Source organism: Hyaloscypha bicolor (genome assembly GCF_002865645.1).
Source record: "Hyaloscypha bicolor E unplaced genomic scaffold K444scaffold_182, whole genome shotgun sequence".
In the NCBI taxonomy this organism is placed as follows: Eukaryota; Fungi; Ascomycota; class Leotiomycetes; order Helotiales; family Hyaloscyphaceae; genus Hyaloscypha; species Hyaloscypha bicolor.
Genome location: NW_020194684.1, coordinates 1,343,950 through 1,365,917, shown reverse-complemented (window position 1 = coordinate 1,365,917; position 21,968 = coordinate 1,343,950). Strand labels below are relative to the sequence as shown.

General features: G+C 27.2%; 2 protein-coding genes across 2 annotated transcripts; one reads left to right on the top strand and one right to left on the bottom strand.

Annotated features, from left to right (window-relative positions):
* Positions 1 to 11,270: 11,270 nt before the first annotated feature.
* On the top strand, positions 11,271 to 11,796 carry K444DRAFT_636480 (uncharacterized protein; the record flags this gene model as incomplete). Its single annotated transcript, XM_024883998.1, has 2 exons — positions 11,271 to 11,384; positions 11,578 to 11,796. The coding sequence occupies 2 exons, from the start codon at positions 11,271 to 11,273 to the stop codon at positions 11,794 to 11,796; spliced, it is 333 nt and encodes a 110-aa protein (XP_024728035.1).
* A 9,316-nt stretch (positions 11,797 to 21,112) lies between these two features.
* Positions 21,113 to 21,289, bottom strand: K444DRAFT_546301 (uncharacterized protein; the record flags this gene model as incomplete). The annotated part of the gene is made up of 1 exon (XM_024876211.1): positions 21,113 to 21,289. A coding segment is annotated over one exon (177 nt), but the record flags the coding sequence as incomplete, so codon positions are not given.
* Between the last annotated feature and the right edge of the window lie 679 nt (positions 21,290 to 21,968).

Genomic DNA, 21,968 nt, shown 5'->3' with positions numbered 1-21,968 from the left:
TTTTATTAAAAATATAGTATATTTCTCTCCTATATTTTGAAATTATAGTATATTTGCTCCTTATATTTTAAATTCAGGTTTCGTATACTTACCTACTATATCTCTAGCCAATTTAACTACTTTCTAGAATACCTCTTAAATATTATATATTCTTAATAATTACTACCCTCAAGATATAAAAGAATAGGAAGTTACTTTAAATAAGATTATTAAGGATACTCTAGAGAAATCCGAAATTCTCGAACCTATAATAAGAGAACTTCTTACTACTATATTATCTCTTATATATATAGTAGACTTTAATCTTGCTTCTGGTTCTATTAAATCCTTTTAAGCTATAATTAATAATATATAAGAGAACCTACTCTCTTTTAAATATATATATAATAGCTTTAAAAAGCTCTTAAATAATATATGAAATTGGGGCAAGTAATTTAGATATAATCTTTTAGTTATATAAAGCAAAAAGATATTAGGGAAAGACTTTTAGGTTAGAGTAAAGGGTTAGCTAGAATATAATAGAAGAGAGAAGAAGCACGTGTCTCAAATCTCTCTAATATGAAATAATAACGGAAAAGAAAGAGATACTAAAGCTCGAGAAATAGGTTATTTTTTCTTAATAAATTATAAAGAAAGCCTAAATAATAAATAGATATTATTTTATTAAGAATATAAAGAGTATAGGTAATATAATTATTAACTCGATACTTCCTATAATTCTGGCTACTATTTAGTTTATAACTACCTGAATATTAAGATAATAAAACTTATTTAAGTATTTTCTAATTCCAGAATTATATCTTGATTTATTATAATATTTCTTCTTAAGTAATATAATTTAACTATTAAATACAAAATAATATTAAATACTATTAGAGAAAATAAGATCTCTAAATATTATAATTAGAGTAATTATTAAAATTTAGCCAAGAATTTTAAGGAAAAAGGCTTTATTTCTTGGATTTATCTTAATAAGAAAGAAGTAATTATATTAATATTCTTTATATATTAACTTTCCTTGGCTTGGCTTTATATATACTAGAGAATACTAGTTTTAGATACTACTTATAAGACAAACTAGTATAATATACTACTTTTAGATATAGTTAGTAAGAAGTCTTAATAATTTCTTACTTTATACTTAAAGTATAGTATCCTTATTTATTATATTTTTAGTTTACTTACTCTTTTTATTCTATAAAACTATAGTATCTTTATTTACTATATCTTTATACTTTAGTATAATTATTTACTATATTTAAAGTATATATATAGCTAACTCTTTTTAAGAAATAGATATTACCGGAGCTATCTTTTATATTAGCTTCTACTTTATAAGTAATAAGACAATATTAGATTACTACTAGGCCCTTTAGTAATTACGGGCTATATATAGTCTATAGCCAAATATAATACTACTTGTTATTCTAATAGATTTTACTTCTATTATAATTATTACTATAATAAAGATCTTTCTGAAAGCAGCTTATCTCTTTTATAATTAGTATACTAATTAAGATATAGAGGCAAATTATAGGCTAAGCTTTTTTAAAAGCAAGAGAAATAAGGTATTAAAGATAATAGTTATAGCTTATAATAAATTTTTTATTATATAATATATAATTATTTGGTCTATTATTAAAGAAATATATATTAAGAATCTAATAGAGATAAAATACAAGTATAGCCGAATATTATATACTAGTTATATATTATATATTAAAGATTAGTAGCTTATATCTTATAAGGAGAAGCTTATAAGGTTCTAGGTTAACTAGTATTTATACTTTAATATAATTATCTCAAATACTATAGAAGAACTATATTCTTTAATTAAACTAGATCTTAGTAAATATTATAATAATTTCTTTAATCTCTAGGAAAAGATCTATAATATAGTTATAAGACAAATTATCTAGCTTTAAGGCAAGTAGTCTATATAATAAATATAGTAGTAATTCCGTATTTCAGAAGCTTTCTACTCGAACTATAAGGGCCAGATATTATATAAGGTAATAGGTCTAATATATAAGCAGATATAATTAGAAAGTAATAATAAGTATACTAGCAGGTTTACTAAATAGTACGAAATTATTTATATATATATAATTACTAAGAGAAAGGCTAATAGAAGGAAATTAGATATAGAGAACTTTAATTCTTATTAGTATTTATATAAGATAGCTTATTATATATAGCTTATATATAACCCTTTAGTAATTACTTATAAACAAACTAGAAGAACCGATTTTATCTCGAATTATAAGACTATCTAAAGTAAGAGGCTTAACTTTTAGGAGAATAAAACTTGCTCTAGAAAGGTACTAATATATAGTTTCTATTAGGATATAAGTAAAGTTTCAAGTATCTATACTAGTTATATAAAGGTTTTAAGGTTCTGCCCTATAAGAATTATAAGGCTAGTATAAGAAATTAGTAACTTCTAATACTCCCTAAATACTTAAAAATAGCTTTAATACTAACTCTAGTAAAAAGAGTCTTATATAAACTTAAGATCCCGAAACTTCTTACTAGTATCTAGTATAGATAATTCTTGCCTTTACTTTCGAGTACTATAGCCAAGTAAAGTAAAGATATAAATACCTTTAAATAGACCCTAAATACTAGGCTAATAGAAATAAAGAGCCAGTTATATTTCTAATATAGATATTAAAAGAAATAAGCTAAGTAAAGAGAAGTTTACTAGCTTTAGTAATAATAAAACTTTACTATTACCTAAGAATAATTCTTTTAATAACTTTTATATTATTCCCGAATACTTTTCTAATAAACTATTAATATTTCTTTAAAAACTTCTATTAATACCCTACTTCTAATTAATACTTCTTTAAAATTTCTAATTAATACCCGATTTCTAGTTAATATTTCTTTAAAATTTCTAATTAATACCTTATTTCTAATTAATATCCCTCCAAAGTTTATAGTTAATACCTAATTTCTAATTAATATCTCTCTAAAATTTATATTTAATATCTGATTTCTAATTAATACTCTCCCTAAATATTTAATTAAGAATATAAGCTAAACTATTTATTACTTATACTTATAGATTCCTATTACTACTATAACCTCTTTTTCCTGTTTTCTATACTAGAGAAATAAAAGAAGTAAAATATATTACTAAAAGGTTATTAAAAAGGCCTCTTAAATCTGAATCCGAATTCGAAGCCGAAATTAAACCTACTATAAGATTCTTTAATATATACTATTTTAAAATATATCTTTTAGTTTAAATATAAAAAGCAGATACTATTTTCCTAGATAATATTAAGAAAGCTAGTTCTATTAAAGAAATATACTTTCGATATAAATACTATAGGTATTAGTATTAGGGTTATCTAGCTAGAACTAGTAGTAAAGATCTAATAGATACTAGTTTTCGGGAATCTTTTAGCCTATCTTAATATAATATTTAATATTTAGACTAGTATAAGAGTATTATAGAATTTTATTAGTTAAGGCTATATAACTATAAAAACGTAGTAAACTAGTAGCCTCTATATAATCCAAAAACAGAAGCCTGCTCCCTAATTACTATAAAGCTAATATATTTCCTATAAATAGAAAATAAGATAAATGCTTTCCTGGATTTTTAGAAGAATAAGATTAATTTGAAATAAGAATATAAGGCTAGCCTTAGTAAAGAGCAGGTTCTTATATATAATATAAAGGAGATTTCTGAAAAGTATAGAAGTATTCTTAAGAAATACTAAACAAATTTCGGGAATAAGAAATATAAGAGTATATTCGAACTTAAAGTTATAATAGATATTAATAAGTTATAATATATTATTAAAGTATAATCTTCTTACCTAGCTATTCTAGAGAAGCTAGACCTAGATAAGACTAATATAAGTAGTATATTTGAAATTAAGGAAAGTATTATTAGGGATAAGGCAAGTAATAAGAAATAGCTAGCTAATTAGTAAAAGGAAACTATATATTACTTTAAAGATTAGATACTAAAAGAAAAAGGGAAAGAGAAAGAAAAAGGGAAAGTAAAAGAAAAAGTAAAAGGAAAAGGGAAAGGGAAAAAGAAAGTAAAAAGAAAAGAAAAAAAGAAAAGGAAAGAAGATTAAATACTATATATAACTATATTACTATAGTTAACTAAAAGAGCTATTTATAAAGCCAATATTATACCTATTATAATTTATATAAAACCTGTTCTAATAAGCCTTATATTTCTACTTATTTAATATAAAACAAGTATTTTACTTAATATTTCTAGTTTACTAGGGAATTAAAGGCCCAAATAACTAGCTAAAGCCTTATCTCGGGATCTTATAAGCTTAATATAAAAGGCAAAGTTTATAGCTCAAATAAAAATAGAGAAAAATAAGCCAACTATTTCTAGTAAAGGAGGAGTTCGAGTTTAGAGCAAGAATAAAGAGAAAGGGAGAGATAAAAGAAAAAAGAATTAATAATTATTTAACTAGTACTTTATCTTTATATTTATATTTATATTTTAATTAGGGTTTTTAAATAAAGGTTAGCTATTATATAAAATATATTATTAGAATAGATATTTTACTTTAGTTTCCTTTATTATTTCACTTGCCTGACTTATAGTAAGGCTTTTTACTATATCTTCTAAAATATAGAGAAGTATTTACTATATTTTCTAAAATATAGTAAAATAGTTATTTTATTAATAGTTTACTTATAAAGTAATACTTTTAATAGTAATAAGAAATAAAATAAAGATTAAAAATAAAGAACTCTAAAATATAATATATTAGGAAAGCTAATTATATATATAAATAGAAGTTTTATATAACTCTCTAAACTAGTACTAGTATATCTGAGAAGTAGAATATATAATAGTAATTACGGGTCCGATATAATAGAGGGCTTAATTACTAACCTAATTAGGTAAGATATAATACTATATTATTATATTACTAGCTATTAAGTATTACTATTTATAAGTAATTCGAGTTAGCTCTTATTTTCTCGAATCTTTATATATAGCTCGGTTTATAAACTCAAATAACTTTATATATAATAATACTATAAAAATAATTTTAATAAGAAAATAATTACTTTATTTCGGTATATTAAAATATATTATTTTTAATTTTTTCGAATATATTATTATTAAATTATAATTTCCTAGAAATATTAAGTAATACTTTCCTTTAAGAAATATATATCCTTAATAAATAGTAAAAGTAAATATAAAATTATATAATAATATAATTATCCTATACTAGTATTTTTTTTCTTTTATAAAAATATAACTTTATTTTATTTTTATTATTAATTCTCTATTTTTTCTTCTTACTTTTTTAATTTCTTTACTAATAATACTAAAAGCTAGCATCTAATTATTCTCTATTAATACCTTTAATAACCTTAAGAGCTAGTATCTAACTACCTTATAACCTTTCTCTTCTGCTTTAAATTCCTTCTTCTTCAAATTCCTCTTCCTTTAAATTTCTTCTTTTCCGAATTCCTTCTTTTCTAAATCTTTTCTTCTCCGAATTCCTCTTTCTTTAATTCCTCTACTAATAATACTAAGAGCTAGTATCTGACTGCCCTCTATTAATACCTCTAATAACCTTAAGAGCTAGTATCTAATTGCCTTATAACCTTTCTTTTCTTTTTTAAATCTCTTCTTCTCCGAATTCTTTTTTCTTTAACCCCTCTACTAATAATATTAAGAGCTAGTACCTAACTACTATTTCCGGGTTACTTTATCCGGAATACTTTACTTTCTATATTATGAGTCTTTAATTTACTTATTTCTTAGCTAATTTTAGATTTCTTTAAACTTTAATATCTTCTTTTCTTTTCTAATACCTTTTATACTTTCGGGCTTTTTGGGAATACTTTCTTTTAAACTTTCAAAAAAGAGGCTAACTTCTATTTAGATTCCTCTAAACTTTAATATCTTCTTTCTTTCTTTAATATTTATAAAAGCCTTTAGGCTACTACTAAGTATTCCTATTCTTTATCTTGAAATATATACTAACTTATTTTTATAGGAAATAGCTCTTTTTTCTCTAATCTTAATTTCTTTAATATATATTTTTTACTTTCGGGCTATTTAGATATCTTTCTATTTACTTTTATAGAATATATACTAACTTATTTTTTAGTTCCTCTTGCCTTATCTTTCTTTTAATATTACTATATATATACCTAGTTAGTACTAGTTCTTATAACCTATAATTGGGCTTTCTATTTATTAAATACCCGGAGATTTATTTTACTTTTACTTTATATATTTTATATTATATACTTTACTTTTCTTTTATTATAGATTAGAACTTAAATAGTATTTATCTTAAATACTTGTATTCTCGGGTATATAAGACTTCTATAAATCTTTCGGGATTATAAACTAGCCTATTTTAGTTTAGAAGAGCTTTTTTGAAAATATTTCAGGAGCTATAATATTTATTATAAACTCTTCCAAAAATTAATATAGTATAGGTAACCTGGTCTATTCTCTCTCTATAAAGCAAATTACTGCCCTAAGTCTATATAAAAGTCCTAATTATCTCTCGAGTTAAAGTATAAATACTTTTTATTTCTATTAAATTAGATATAAAGAATAATAAGTGCTTTTGGGCTAGATTATAATACTAGTTAAATACTAAGACTTTTCCTATATCTTATAAGATATTACTTATAGCTCGAGATATATTATATTTAATAAGGCTTCTATATCTAATTACCTTATAAAGTAATAAAATATATTAGTATTATAGTTAGAAAAGTTCTGCTTTATAATTTTGTCTATTACTTATAAGATTTTCTAGCTAATAAGTTTTGGCTAATAGCTAAGAAACTTATTAGCTACTTTGTCTAAATTTTCTAGAAGTAAGAAGTTACCCTAATAAAGACTTAGTATTAAAAAATAGATTTAACTAATTAATTCAAATAAGGAGTTTATAGCAGAAGTCTCTATATATAATTAATTTTATATAACGAATTCAAGTTCCTATTCCTGGTTATATAAGTTATAATATATAATAAACTCAAAATTTTCCGGCCTATTAGAGCTTGAATTATTTTTAGAAAAATTAGTATGCTTTTCTAGATAGGCTTATTAAGGCCTTGGTTTTTAAAGATATTAGTCTAGCCTTCTTATTCTCCTCTTAAGTAATAGTTCGGCTCTCAGAAATTGCATGTAAATATCGGAATAAATAAAGAGATATACTATATATATCTGCCTGAATAAATTGGAATAGAACCTATAGAATTCCCGTAATAAAATCTATAGTACTAGCTAGTAAAAACTTTAATAACCTTAATAAGACTTGAATTACAAGCCCAGCCCTCAGATTTCCCGCTTAACTTAAAAATTAAGTAGTTTATAATAGATTGCCTGTTATAGAATATATTATACTCTTTCCCTAAAAAGTACCGGATACTAGTAATAGTCCGGATGCCCTAAAGCCTTTAAGACTCTTTATAAGTTTCCGGCTTTGGGGCTTTTTTACGGCTAGCCAATTATATAAAGTTATATAATTATATAAATCTGCTATTAAGTTAAAGTAATTAGTATTCTTATATATAAATATAATATAGGTTTTAGTATAGCTAGTTTTATTTATAATATATTTATATATAAATGCCTATAATTTAATAATATAAATATAATATCTTTTTTAAATAAAGATAAAATCTTTATTTTAAAGATAATTAGATCTATTACTTCTTTACTAAAATATTGGAGCAAAATATAGTAAATATTTACTATATCTTCTTACTATAGTTTAAAGCAGATTTATTAGTACTAATATAATAGCTAGTATAATAATATAATTTGCCAGAAATAGAAAATCGGAAATAGATATAAAATAAAGCTAAGCCGGAATATTTAGATAAGATAATACTAAGAAATTAAAGCATTTCTCTTTTCTTTACTTTCTGGCTTAGTATTTTTAATATATGAAATTTATTAAACTTTAAGCCTTTAACTAGTATATTAATTCCGCTATTATAACTAGAATCTATTATCTTTTTACTAAAATATAAGGGCAAAATATAATAGATATCTATTATATCTTTCTATTATAGTTTAAAGTAAGAATAAAAGAAGTACTAGGATCTGCTATTTCTTTACTAAAATATAGGAGCAAAATATAATAGAAATCTACTATATATTTCTATTATAGTTTGAAGTAAAAATAAAAGAAGTAAGTTATATTTCAGAGGTTTACTAAATTAGTAAAGATTTATATATTTAATAGAATTAGATTCGGTCTAAAATTAATTCTTTTTAGTATATAGTTATACTAAAATATAAAGTAAACTATTATATTAATTAAACTATCTTATATATTTCCTTGAAATTTATAAATATTCTATTATATATATATATCTCTTTACTATATTTCTCTTTATTATTAAGAAATAGATATACTAAAGAGTGGCCTGAAATTTGCAAGTATAAATATATCTATAGCTGCTTTTAGTATACTTCTATTACTATTATACTTATTCTTCTGTTTTAAGATTATTCTAACCTTAATATAGAACTAATACTTGTAGTTTAGTAAATCTCTCTAATAATACTAAAACCCTTAAACTAAAGCATTTATTATACTCAATTACTATACTAACTTCCTTATATAATAATTCAAGTAGCTAATACTTTAAAGGAGTTCTAATATAGGTTTCTAATTCTTTTAGTTATAAATATCCTTAATAGTAACTACTTTACTATAAGTGGCTGCCTGATATAGAGTATTAAGGCAAGGAGCTGAATTCTGGTAATAGGGTAGACTTTACTAAAAACCTAAAGAAGGTTATTAAGCCGGATATTAAGGGAGAAAAGCTATTATAGGGAGAATTCCGAGATATTAGGGGATATCTAGAAGAAATAGGGGGTTATTAGCTAAGATGACTTAATAGCGGTCTAGTATATAGTAGAAGGGATATGGAATTAAGTAATATATTACCTAATTTATTAAAAGCTATAGAACTCTTTAAATCCGTATTTATATAGAAGTTAGGTATTCTATTATTAGATAGAGAGACTAATTCTTTTTCTCTCGAAACCAGGAGTAAACCTATAATAGGACCAGATTATTATTAAATGTCCTAAAGTAGAGAAGTAAAGGGATCCGTATCTTGTTAAGGAGAAGTATTTATAAGAAGCTAGCCGGAGAAGTTTGCTATTAAATAGATAAAGATAGAGCAGGCTAAAACTGAGGTTATTAGGAAGGAGGCAAAGGTTAAGATTCTAATCTAAGTAATTGCGGAAAAGGGCGAATCGGGGTAACTATAGCAGGTACTAGTAGTATAGGAAGAGGCTAAGAAGAAGGGCCAGGGTTAAGTGAATTAATAATAGTGGCTTTATACTAGAAAGCAGGTAAGTTAGAGTATATATAATTAGTGTATTTATTAAAGAGAGGAATATTATTACTATTGCGAATAAGGCAGAGAATAGTATTAGTAAAGTACTTAACTCGATAGGTAATATAATAAGTATATCCTTAAGCTTAAATACTATAAGTATAAGCCAGAATAGCTAGTTACTACCAGATTTATAGTAGCTGGGGGCTTAAGCCAATATAGTTTGCAGGAACTTGAACTTGACCCTAAAGCAAAGCTTAGCTAAAGCTAAGATTGGGATTAATTTAAGGAATTATTCTCAAATAGTATAGTGGGGATTGGGTCGACATTTGGCATAATTACATGTTCTCACGTGATCCCTTAGTTCTTCTCTCCTTTTTGTATTTAGCCCTTGCCCTTCTTATAGAAGGGACGTAAAGTAACCCAATACACACTTTACTAATATAATGCCTCCTTAATTTGTGGTTACTTCCAGTCGATCCCCTATTATGTGTCGTGTTTCCTCTTGCCCCTCTTTAATAGATATACTTGCTAGTTATTATTATTTTGACTTGGTAATACTTGTATTAAGGGTAAAATAGTATTTAAAGATATAAAAGAAGGAAAGATTAAGGCAGAATAAGGAGGTTCTTTTATATTTACGGAGCAGATATATAAGATATTTAAATTCGCCTATTTACTTATATAATTTATACTTAATATACTAAATTTTGGGAATATAAATAAAGGAAATATATTCGGAACCTATTATGAATTATTATATTACTTTAGATAAACTAAATTGGGAAGGTATTTCTACTTCTTAATATATATATCCTGAGGTAAAAATATAGTGCCTCTATTTACTATATTTTAAGCCTATAGTAGATAAAGGCACTATATTTTATATACTATAAGTTCTATACTTTAAAGGTAATAAAGGGGCATTATATAGAGTAAATTACTATATCAAATAATATAAAAGGCTCTTAATTATTATTTAAATATTAGAGGTTATACTTACTAGCTAATATTATAATTCGATTATAAATTAGGGAGTAGTCTATTATATTAAAATAAGAATTTTCTGGCAAATTACTCCATTATAAAGTTATAGGGTCTGGAATAAGCAGGGTCAATGATTTAAAATAATTAAAACCAAATGCCTCTGGTTCTGCCAGTGGTTAAGAGGAAATATGTATTACTATAAGCCTATAAGACCCTAATTTTTTTTGGACTAATTGCGATACAACCAAATTTGTCTGGAAATAATAATAATAATAACGATGCCATTCAGAGAATGCAATGCGTGCATTAGTATACTAATATATATTAATCTGTATATATTGGTATATATAAAGTAATATATACAGGCACCTGCTACCGCCTGCTGATTTCGGCTAGTGTGGCCCCCATCGACACCCCAAATCGACACCGGGGGGGGGGGGGGGGGGGGGGGTCGTTTTAGTCTTTCCCAATAATAGAGGAGATAATCAGCGAGAAAAGATTATTGGAGTCAATGAGCGGATATAAATAAAACCTATAATATCATAGCCATACCAATGGATCTGTTACCTCAGGATACGATTCGACCAAGATTATATAGGAAGCAGCTTCCTAATCAATATTCCTGGTTCTGATACAGGATGCATCTTGACTACTGGTCACAATCTTTGGGTACCTACGAAAACGTATGCCGAAAGATTAGAAGTCACATTCCCTGGGGAAAAAACTATTATTATCCAAGAGCCAACCAACGCTATTAACCGCCAATAGTACTTTATCTCTCCGTATTACGAACGGGACTTGGATAGAAATCACGACTATGGCATTATAGTACTCCCGGGATTCCAGTAAAAGGGATTTGGATATAGTATAATTATTACAGACAATGAACTAAGAGCTATAACTGCCGTGGTTTTTGGCTATCCCTACGAAAAACTTGGCCAGACAATATGGGGGACCCAGGGGGCAAGTTTCTCGATATAAATGAGATATTACTCGATTATACTCTCGATACGACCAAGGGTCAAAGTGGTTCACCAGTTTACGTATGGCATAATAGCTACGTAAGTCTTAATCTCTGGTTATTCGGATGGCCGCAACAGTTAACTTCTTTATTAGTGGACCGTGGTTAGGATTTACGTCTTTGGACTCGATTAGACCAACTCTGCCGTTCGTCTCACAGTTAAAAAACTACGGTTAGTGCTCGCTTGGTTAAAATACCCGTTGCGGAAAGTGCCTCTCTGCTCCTGGAATCAGGGTCAAGCGATAATCAAGATAGCAAAGGGCGCCCGACGTAATAGTAGTACCGGATCAGGAGAGGTCAAGGCTCGATTTTCCTTAGACCAATATACCGATCTCACGTTTATCCCTCTCGAGTCCACTTCCCAAGGGATAATTAAACCAAAGGGTCAAGTGAAATACGCCATTGTATCTTTCAAGTTTCCTAATACCTATCTATATATGGACGGTAATTAGTTATTCATGAATAAGGTAGTCAAATAAGGTAGGGGTGGCCAAGTAAACTGCCAGTTTACTATTACGCCATTAGAGATGTTTCGGATTATAATAGACTAGATAGTTCGGAATGCCGTAAACATTCAATTAGTGAAATATCCGGGGGTTTACCTGCAAATGGATTCTCGGTCTGTTAGCTTAATAAACCGGGACGGGCCACTAGATTTAGTAAATGCCTAGTGGTCTGTTAGTAGCGATCTTGAAAGGTTCCGGCTCTTAGAACTAGATGACAGGAACCCTAATATCCCCGATAATAATAGCAGAGATTATTATTTCGCTATTAGTAGCTATAAGACGAATAATGACTAGAAAACTGTTCAGCCAGCTTCCCTAAACTCTGCTTTCTTTTCTATTGGACCTAAGGCGGACAAAGCTCCAAATATGGTAGTGGCTTTGAATATGATCGATCTCGGTACAGATAATAGTACTATTTGGCTCAGATCATTAGTTAAAGTTGATTTCGAGAAATTTACCCTGAAAGTGGCTATATAGGATAAAGGGCTACTCTATAATATGCGGATATCGTGGTTCAAGGTCGCCTAAGACAACCCCGAATTTTAGTGTGGCTAGTTTGGGAGTATAAAGATTTACTCGAACGAAATTACCGGACATATTACCTTCTAGCCCCGCTTTCGCATTAAGCCAGAGGTATTTATGGGACTAAATGGTTTTGAAATCAAGGAACACTATAACTGGCGTTGCCAATTACTCGCTACCAATATTAATAAGCGTGGCTTTGACTGAACCATACGTTCTTGGAGGGGCTCGGGAGCTAAGCTATAGTTACATATGGGTTCAGGGTCATAAATCACCTTCCCACCAGACAGGAAAGATATAGAAGCCGGAATATGCTCTGGTAGTTCTAATGGGACTTGGTGCAGGCGGAAGTACCTTAGCAGGTTTCGTCGGCCGCTAGCAGTTTTCACGGCTCTTATAAAGTTTAATATTAGTACAAGTAATAATTTCAGAGTATGTCTTAAGACAGATGCGAGTAAGTAGGTAATGAGCTATAATATTCAGATATGGGGCGGAACTACGTTATGGGAGATAGCAGGAGCATATCTAGTAGTTAAGATATAAAACTAAATATACTTATACTAAGACCTTTTTATAATTTTATTACTAATATACCGTCTTTATTTATAATATTTCGTGGGTATATAAAATTAAAGTAGTAAAGGTAGGATTAGAGTCCGACTTTTATAGTTATTATTCAAACCAAAAAGCTAGATTAATAACATGAGTTAAAGGAAGTATAATAGATATTAAGATTCAAAAAGTTTAGATAGAAAGACTAAAGCAATACGATATAGAGCTAGTAGATAATTCCATATTAGTAAGGCGGAGTCTAAATAAAGAAGGATATATCCTTACGAAATTATTAAAATAGATTACCTCTTATCTCTACCTTTAGTGTCTTCTCCAAGGTTCTAAGGCAAGTAACGCCATTCCAAAAATTGCAAACCAATAAATCAAGTAGGTTTATATATATACCTAGAAAATTATTATAGGATCAAAGCTCTATCCGCTTATATACCTTACTAAGATGCCGTTTCAAATTATCTTTCCTTCTAACCCCCTTACTCGAATACTTGCATCTACCTTAAGGACAGAAGTATTATTCATAAGGCAAGACCCCTAGATAGTGCGTCCGAACGTGCCTTCTTATATCTTTCATTTCTGCAAAGCGTCTGCTATATATAGCTAATAAATATACAAGGCGCTTTTTGTATATCTTTAAGTACTGCCTAAAAGGGTAATTAATACGTTTATCCGAGGTTTACTAGGATCCCAGGCTTACTTTAGATACTGGGGCTTAGAATATAAGCGGTTTGGATAGTAGATTATACAGGTATAGAGTGGTTTTGGTTCAGGTTAAGTAGAGGATAAGATTATAGCTAGCGGTATTATTAGAGCCATATATAGTAATTAGAGATATAATATTATAGGCGAGATATTCGAAACTAGAGAACTAGTTAATAATAATGCCCAAAAAGTAGCTAGTACAGGTAGAGGTAATAGATTCTCTATTACTGCAAACTATAGAGGGTATTATCCGGTATAAATTCGCCCTATAAATAGGTATTAGGAGTTAATATAAAGTCTAATAATTATAATATGGTTATATTATTAAACAGCTACTATATATAGTCCAAGTCTTTACTATTAAGATCAAGGAAGTCGAGATTACTCTAGTTAAAGTTACTTAGTTACCAAGATATATTATAGTCTTCGTGAGTTTGAGTATATTCCTGCTCAGGTTCGGACCCAAAGTTAGTGAAGCTAATAACTAGATATCGAAATACCTTTCGAAAATATAGGGAATACTAATTCCTCCGACTTCTTTCCAAGCTTCTCGAAGCTTCCGCTTAAGATATAATCAAAAATCTGGTTGAGCGCCCTTATACCAAGAATAATTGCAGTTAAGCCGAAATACCTTGGCCATATATTACCAAGCATTCCGGGCATATAGACGAACTAGGAAGTGCAAATAAAAGCGACTCTAATAACTATCTTGCGAGTTTGCTATGTGGCTCGGGCCAAGGCCTTACGGAGATATATAAAGCTAGGAAATAACGATAATATAGCTACTATTTATATTGATTTTTCTTATAATACTTTATATTTGGCTTGGATATATAAACGTCCCTTGGATCTCTGCTTTCGTATTACGGTAGCCTTTTTCTATTACTATTACCAGAAAGTTCAATCTTTAGCTATAGATATATTTTACTTAGTAAATGGCGTCTATAAGGCTCTTATTAAACTAGAGGATTTCTATGGCCTTTAAGACCTAGTCTTCATTATTTCAGGCCCTAGAGACTGCCTTATTAAATCCTGGTCCGAAAGCAGTAGTATTATACTTAAAGATATTAAAGCGCTTTATTATTTAAGTTATATAGGATTTAATATTCTATTTAAAATTATTTATAATTTTTATAAGAAATTTCCAGGTATTTATAATTCAGTATATCTTATAGAGTCTTATGAGATCCCGAATTAATTAACTGAATATTATAATACTAATATTTATTTCAGGTATAGCCTTAACGGAAATGTTCTCGATATTAAAAGGGCTAAATGCCTAAATGGAAGTTCCGGCTCTTGCTATACTTAGTTCAGAGAGTAAATAGAAATGGGGACAAAGTAGTAGAGAGTAGAGGAGCGGTAATAGAAGAAGGAGAATAGTAATAAAGAGAATATAATATAAACTATATTTATACTATTTCAAATTAAATAAAGTAATAAAGCAAAATAAAACGTATTAAATGCAAATCTCTTAATTCAGGTCTTATAGAGAAAAAGAAGCCTTAATATAAGTGAAATGCTTTACTTTTTAGTAAAATAGAGAATATAGTTATAATGGAATTATAATATAATTAATTATTAATATTATATAACTTGTAAGAGTCGAGTACTAAGCTAGAGTAAAAGAGAATTACTTAATTAGGGAAAACTATATTTAATTATTACTTTTTATTATTCTCTAGCTAGCCGAGAATTATAAAAGAGTTTTATTATATATTCTATTTATTTCGTCTTTAGAATTAAGCTTTAAACCTCTCGCTTTCTAATACCTTATAGTAAGAGGCCTACTAAAGCTTATATAGGCATAAATCTTTTTACTTTGTTTTAGAGCAATTCTTATATTAAAGTCGACTTAGTTAATTAGATTTAGTAGGGAATTTTTGCTTATATTAACTAGTACTATTTAATTAAAATTAGAGGTACTAAATTACTAATATCTAAAACAAGTTCTTTTTAATAAAATTAAAACTACTAGTTTTACTAGTATTATAAGAGCAAGATTATTAGTATTATCTAGTTATTATATTATTACTATTATAAATACTATCCCATTTATTTCTAGTAATATAGCTACTATATCTTTTCTCTTTACTATAATATTTAATAATATATATACTAATATATTAAGCTAGTTAATTTAGCTAAGTAGTAACTTCTTACTAGTTTCTATAATAAACGTTATTTATACCGGATTTCATTTAAACTTTTAAAGAAATAATTTAATAAAGTTAATTGTAATTAGGTCCAAAATATTTAGGGCAGGTAGTATAAGTAATAGAATCTCAATATAGCAAGATTCGGGGATAATAAATAATAGAGCAAAGTTATATATTCAAATATTACTAATACCGGTATTAAATAATATTAAATTAGGTATTTTCCTCTCGAGATATTAAAAGAAAGTATTTTAACGGGCCTTAATAGTAAATATTAATAATACAGATTATATAAGTAGTAAATCCGTAATTATAAGATCTTGGGTAAAAGTAATAATTATACTAATACTAATAAAGGTAATTATATTAGTAATCTCGAAAAATTCCTTAATAGAATTAATTAGAAAGAAGTAATTATAAAAGAAAATAGGAATTATACTATAGGTTTTAAATAAATTAATAATAGTAGTAATATAAACCTCTTTTTATTATAAGGAAATTGGATTAGTATTTATAAATTTGAAAGTAAAGCTATTTATAGTAATAATACTAGTAATAACTTTAATAATATTATTCGAGTACCTATTTATATTCCACTTTATAATATTAGTTAAACTAGTTTAGAAAAATAATATTTCCAAGTTTTCGAGAAATAGGGCTAATTAAAAACCCTTAATTATACTTATTAATACTCAAGATAGTTTATTAATATTAGATAAGCTATTTTCTATTATATTTATAGTATTATTATATTTATAGTATTATTATAAAGTAGTATTATAATAATAAAGTTTCTTATAATAATAATAGATATATAAGGTAAATTATTTATAGTAATAAAAAAAATATATTTATATTTAAAAAAGAAAATAATTAATTGAAATAAAAGAGATTAGTAATATAAAAGCTTATTAATAGCTTTTTTAAGCTAATTTAATACTTGTAAAATAATATATTACTAGAATTTCGTTTTTAACTCTTTATATTAATTATTCTTAATAGCTACTAATAATAGATATAGTATTTATTTTAGATCCAAATAAGTAATTTAATCTAATTCGGAAATATAACTAAATATATAAGATATAGCTTCTTTATAAGTAATATAATAAAATAAATTTACTATAAATACTTTAAAGTTATAATAGCTAATTCTGGTTCTAATTATTCTTTTTAGTATTTGTTTTATAAAAATACTTAATAAATATATAAGTTTAGGGCCGCTTCGCTAAAATTATTAATTGGCGGCCCTATACAAGCTCCGGGGCCAATTAATAATTTTACTCTAAACTTATCCCGAGTGAATTTGGAATTAAAGGAAGTATATTATATAATAAAGGCCTTTACGGACGGTATAAGAAGAAAAATAGCCCGTAAGTATATAAAGTTATCTATAAGTAAGTTAAAAGCTAAGCAAGACCTTATAATATTTCTGGATATATTATATTACTTATATAGTTTATATTAGGGAATAAAAGAATATAAAGCCCTGCTTATAAGGTTATCTATAAGGCTACTATATAGAACTAGCTATAAGAAAAGACCGGCAACTATAAATCCACTTCTACTGCCTCAAATAACTAGCCTTATAACTTATTAATAGTTATTATAAAGAATAAAGCAAGTAGAAACTGCTTACGGAAAAGCATAAAAAACAATTATTAATCTATAGACTAGAGCTTAATCCGTAAAATTGTCCGTAACTGGCCGTTAAAGTCGCTATCTAGTAGCTATACCCGAATCAAGAATTTCTTAAAGCTATAAATCGATATCCGTAACCCGTTATAAAGCCCTTTCTATAAATAGAGATTCTATAAAAGTATTATAGGTATACTAATCTTAAGTTATAGCTTGAAGAGAAGTAGATCTAGTAAATAGATACTTTATAAGATCTCTAGAGGTAATTCTGTAATCTTAGAATCTGCCTTATTTATATTAGCCGAATCTATTATAAAATATATCCGTTTCTGGCCAGGAAATATATCCAGAATTATTTAGTTAAGCTTGCGGACTATATTATTTAGAGTTAATAGAATTACCTGTCCGCTAAAGGCCCGGTAATTATACGGGGTTTATAAGAGTTATTTTTATAAATAGATATAATTAATTAGATCTGTAACTAACTAGATATACGGAATAAAAGGCGGGAGTATAATCTGTTTATTTAAGGACAGGTTATATAGTAGACTAATAATCCAGTTTATAAAATCCTACTCGAACAGATTATTACGGACCCGTATATTAATCTATAATAATAACTAATAGAGCTATAGCCAGATCTATATCTGCTATAAGCAGGCCCGTACTATATTGGCTTGTAAACTATATAGAACTATTAGTAAGATCTGAGTAAAGTTCCTTCCGAGAATTATAGATATTTCTCTAAAGAGAATATTATCTATAACTAATCGTAAATTAATTATTAGCTAGTATACTACCTTAAAGCAGTACTTATACTATATAGATACCTTATTTCAGATAATCAGGTCTATAGAATATAAGAGAGCCCTGAGCCGGCTTGTTTTAGTAATTGTATTTATAGATGACTTATTAAGCTTGAGTAAAATCCGGAACTAGAAGTGAGATATATATCTATCCGGAAGAAGAAAAGCTATAATACCCGTTAATACTATATATAGAACTATTTTACCTTGGCTATAGTAATAGTAGTAGAGGGTCTTATAGAGGAACGTTTTACTAGTACTATCCGGGCCTTATAAGTAAAAGTGGGTAGTTTATAAATTATCTATAATTATTACTATAATTATCTAAAAGTAAGAGTACTAGTTTATATTTAGTTAGGCTTATATTATAGTTACTAGTAATATCTTATAGGTATAATTGACCTATAGATTAGCTATATAGTGGCTTATAGTCTAGTTAAAAGTATTTTCAGGTAGGGCAATATTTGCAAGTATTTACTAGAGATCTATAAGGCTAAAACCGAGTAAGAAGAGGCTGTAATTATAGTAAGAATTAACTAAAGATAGCAGGAAGTTAATTAATAGGTTATAGGCTAGCTTACGGGCCAAGTTATTACAGAAATACTTCTTATATCGGTTTCAGATTACTTATATATCCGTAATTAGCTACTAGTAGATATCTATAAGAAGGAGTATCTATAAACTATAGCCGGTTATTAATAAAATGGCCTTATTAAAGTACTAGAACTACTTCTAATTATTTTCTATTAAGCTGCAAGTAATATAGGTAGTATAGTATATGGGATAACGGATACTCTTAACTAAGTAGAGCTTATTAAAGAATTACGGACTATATATAACTATTAATAAAAGCTATAAATAGAACTACTTGCCTGAAACTAGGCTATAGTAATAAATACAGCTAATACTATATCTTTACTTATAGTACTTCTATATCCGGATCTTGGTAACCTATATAAAGTACTATAGGAACTTGTAGTATAGGTACTAGTAGCTATTCTTATATATTATATTATATTTAAAGAAGGCTATTAAGGTTAAACGGGCATTTGCAGCCCTGTCCGCAACTTGTTCGGGCAAGAGGTCGGCTATAAAGCAAACTATATATTATCTAGAAAAATGAATTACAAGATATTAAACCGGGGGAAACTTCTAATATATTAGGCACTTGAATAGATGCCAGAAAGCCTCTATAGGGCATATATATCAAGCCTAAAGGTACTAGATAATCTTATTATCCGTTTCTAAGATAGTAATAGTTATATAGTCTATTCTCTTATAAATATACTTATAGATATATTTAATTACTTATATAAATATATAAACCTTAATATTAATATATAAGCGGAACTTCTGGAGGAGATATAGATTATATAGAATAATCCAGCGGTTATTACAGATAATTTTCTAGTCTAAAAAGCCTGGTTTATAAACTATAAATATATAGCCATTATTCCGGTACCGGTATTCGGAATATCTATTCTTATAGATAATTATTATAGCTGCAAATGCCTTAGAGAACCTCTTCTAATATATAAGCAGGGCTATAGATATTTTATAAACTATATATAGGGCTTTCGGATTATTATTAAGGCTATATAGCCTATAAGATATCTGGCTAGTAACTATAGCTATAAGTTTGCCTATAGAATTCTATAATAGGTCTAAAAGCTTAATATAAATAATCTTATTAACTAAATTAGAAGTTAAGAAAACGGCGTTTCTTTTAAGAAATAAGAGTAGATATATATACGGAAGGCTATACTTCTAGTACTTAATTATATAAATATAGCCTATATACTATTCGAAAAGATAGTTTTTAAGATCTATAAGAAGCTCTCTTACTTTTAGGATAAAGATCCGGTAAAGAAGATCCGGATAGTTAATTACTTACTATCTGTTTAAAAGGTAATCTATAATCTCAGGCTAGTATAGGTTAGCTATAAAGGTAATAAAGAAGCTTGGCTTACTAAAGTATTATATAATAGCTATTAAGTCTTAAAAGAGCTATTATATAAAGTAATTACTACCTATAAAACTTAATAGAAGAATAAAGTAATAGCTAATATTACTTATATAGATATCCTTATAGATTAGAGTATTCGTAAGATCTATATATATATCTATACGAATATTTTACTAGTATAAGCAAAGCTAGTTAAGTAAGATAGTTTTATAAGTAATATATATATTAATAATATACTATTAAAAGAGGCGGCTAGTATAAAAGAGTAGAAAGAAGACTAGACGGATATAGAGATAGTACTAGTAAAAGACCTGCTATTTTAGCTATATCTACTAACGGATTCTATTATAGTCTTATAATTATAAACTATAATACTAGTCCGGGTTACTATACGGGAAGAGCAAGATATAATAGAGTAGTATATATACTATATATATAATATTAACTATATATATTTGCGGATACTTGCAGCCTGCCTTATAGACTATAAGTACTAGATTATAGTAGCTTATATCCGTATATTTATCCGGAATAAGGGCTATAATCTTATTATTTATTAGGAGATTCTTATAATAATAATTAGTATTCGACTCAAGAATTAAATATATTTGCAGGTTAAATAAGATCCGGAAATTAATTTACTGGCTTATAAGATACTTATAAGTTATCTTATAAATCGTAATAAACAGATTATAATCCGTAAATATATCTATAAGCTATAAAAGAACTATATAATCTAAATAAGGGAAATTAGTAGCCTATATATTAGTTATAAAAAGCGGATCGTAAAAGAAAAGCTATATAAAGAAGGGTTCGGTATATAAAGCAGACTATAATAGGCCTTGAAAGTAGAAGAGCTTGCTATAGATCTAAAAGTACTAAATTCTATAGAAGAAGTTAATTTATATATTCTTCTTATACTTAACTAATATAAAAACAAAAGTATAATTATATATCCGGATATTTGTCCGGAAGGCCCGGTAAAATAGGTTATTGCCTATAAAGAAGTAAAAGAGATATAAAGAAGACTTGCGGATTAGAGGAAGTATTATATTACTCTTCTTATAACAGGCCTTAAAGCAATTATTTATATAACCAAAATAGAGGGCTTTATAAGCTATATAGTAACCTATAAGCGGACCAGTTATATATATAGAAGCTGGCCGGAAGCAGAAGAGGAAGGCAGAAGGCTATATAGTAGGTGAGTTGGCAGAAGGGTCCTCTATAATATTAACTGGAACTATAACGGATAGTTAATGGATCCGTTACTAGTGCTATAGGACTGGCTCGTCCGCAGAGATATCCGTAATTAACTATTATTATTATCGGGAGATAGGGAAAGTATTTGGATTAAGTTCTTATAAGGCAGGGCACTGACTAGTAGTTCGGATATATTGCCGCTTCTAGAAACTAGTTAAATGAATTAAGGATAAAGAAGAGAAATACGGACTATATAGGCCGTATAGGTCTTACGGATAGCGCCTATAGGCCTGCAAGGAAAGGCTAAAAGTAGCAAGTATCTAGTATATAATAAGCAGGTCTTGGAATTATCTATTATTAAAAGAAAGTAAAAGAGAGAGTATAAAGAGAAGAAGAAAAGGAGAGTAATATAAGGCCAGGTTTTTTTTTAGTATACTTAAAGCTAGCGAGAGCCTTAAGAATTCCTTCCCGAACTTTAAAAAATCGTAATAAAAGCCCCTTATATCTTAGAACTACTAAAATATAAAGAAAGATACTCGAGCTTTCTCTCTATAATCC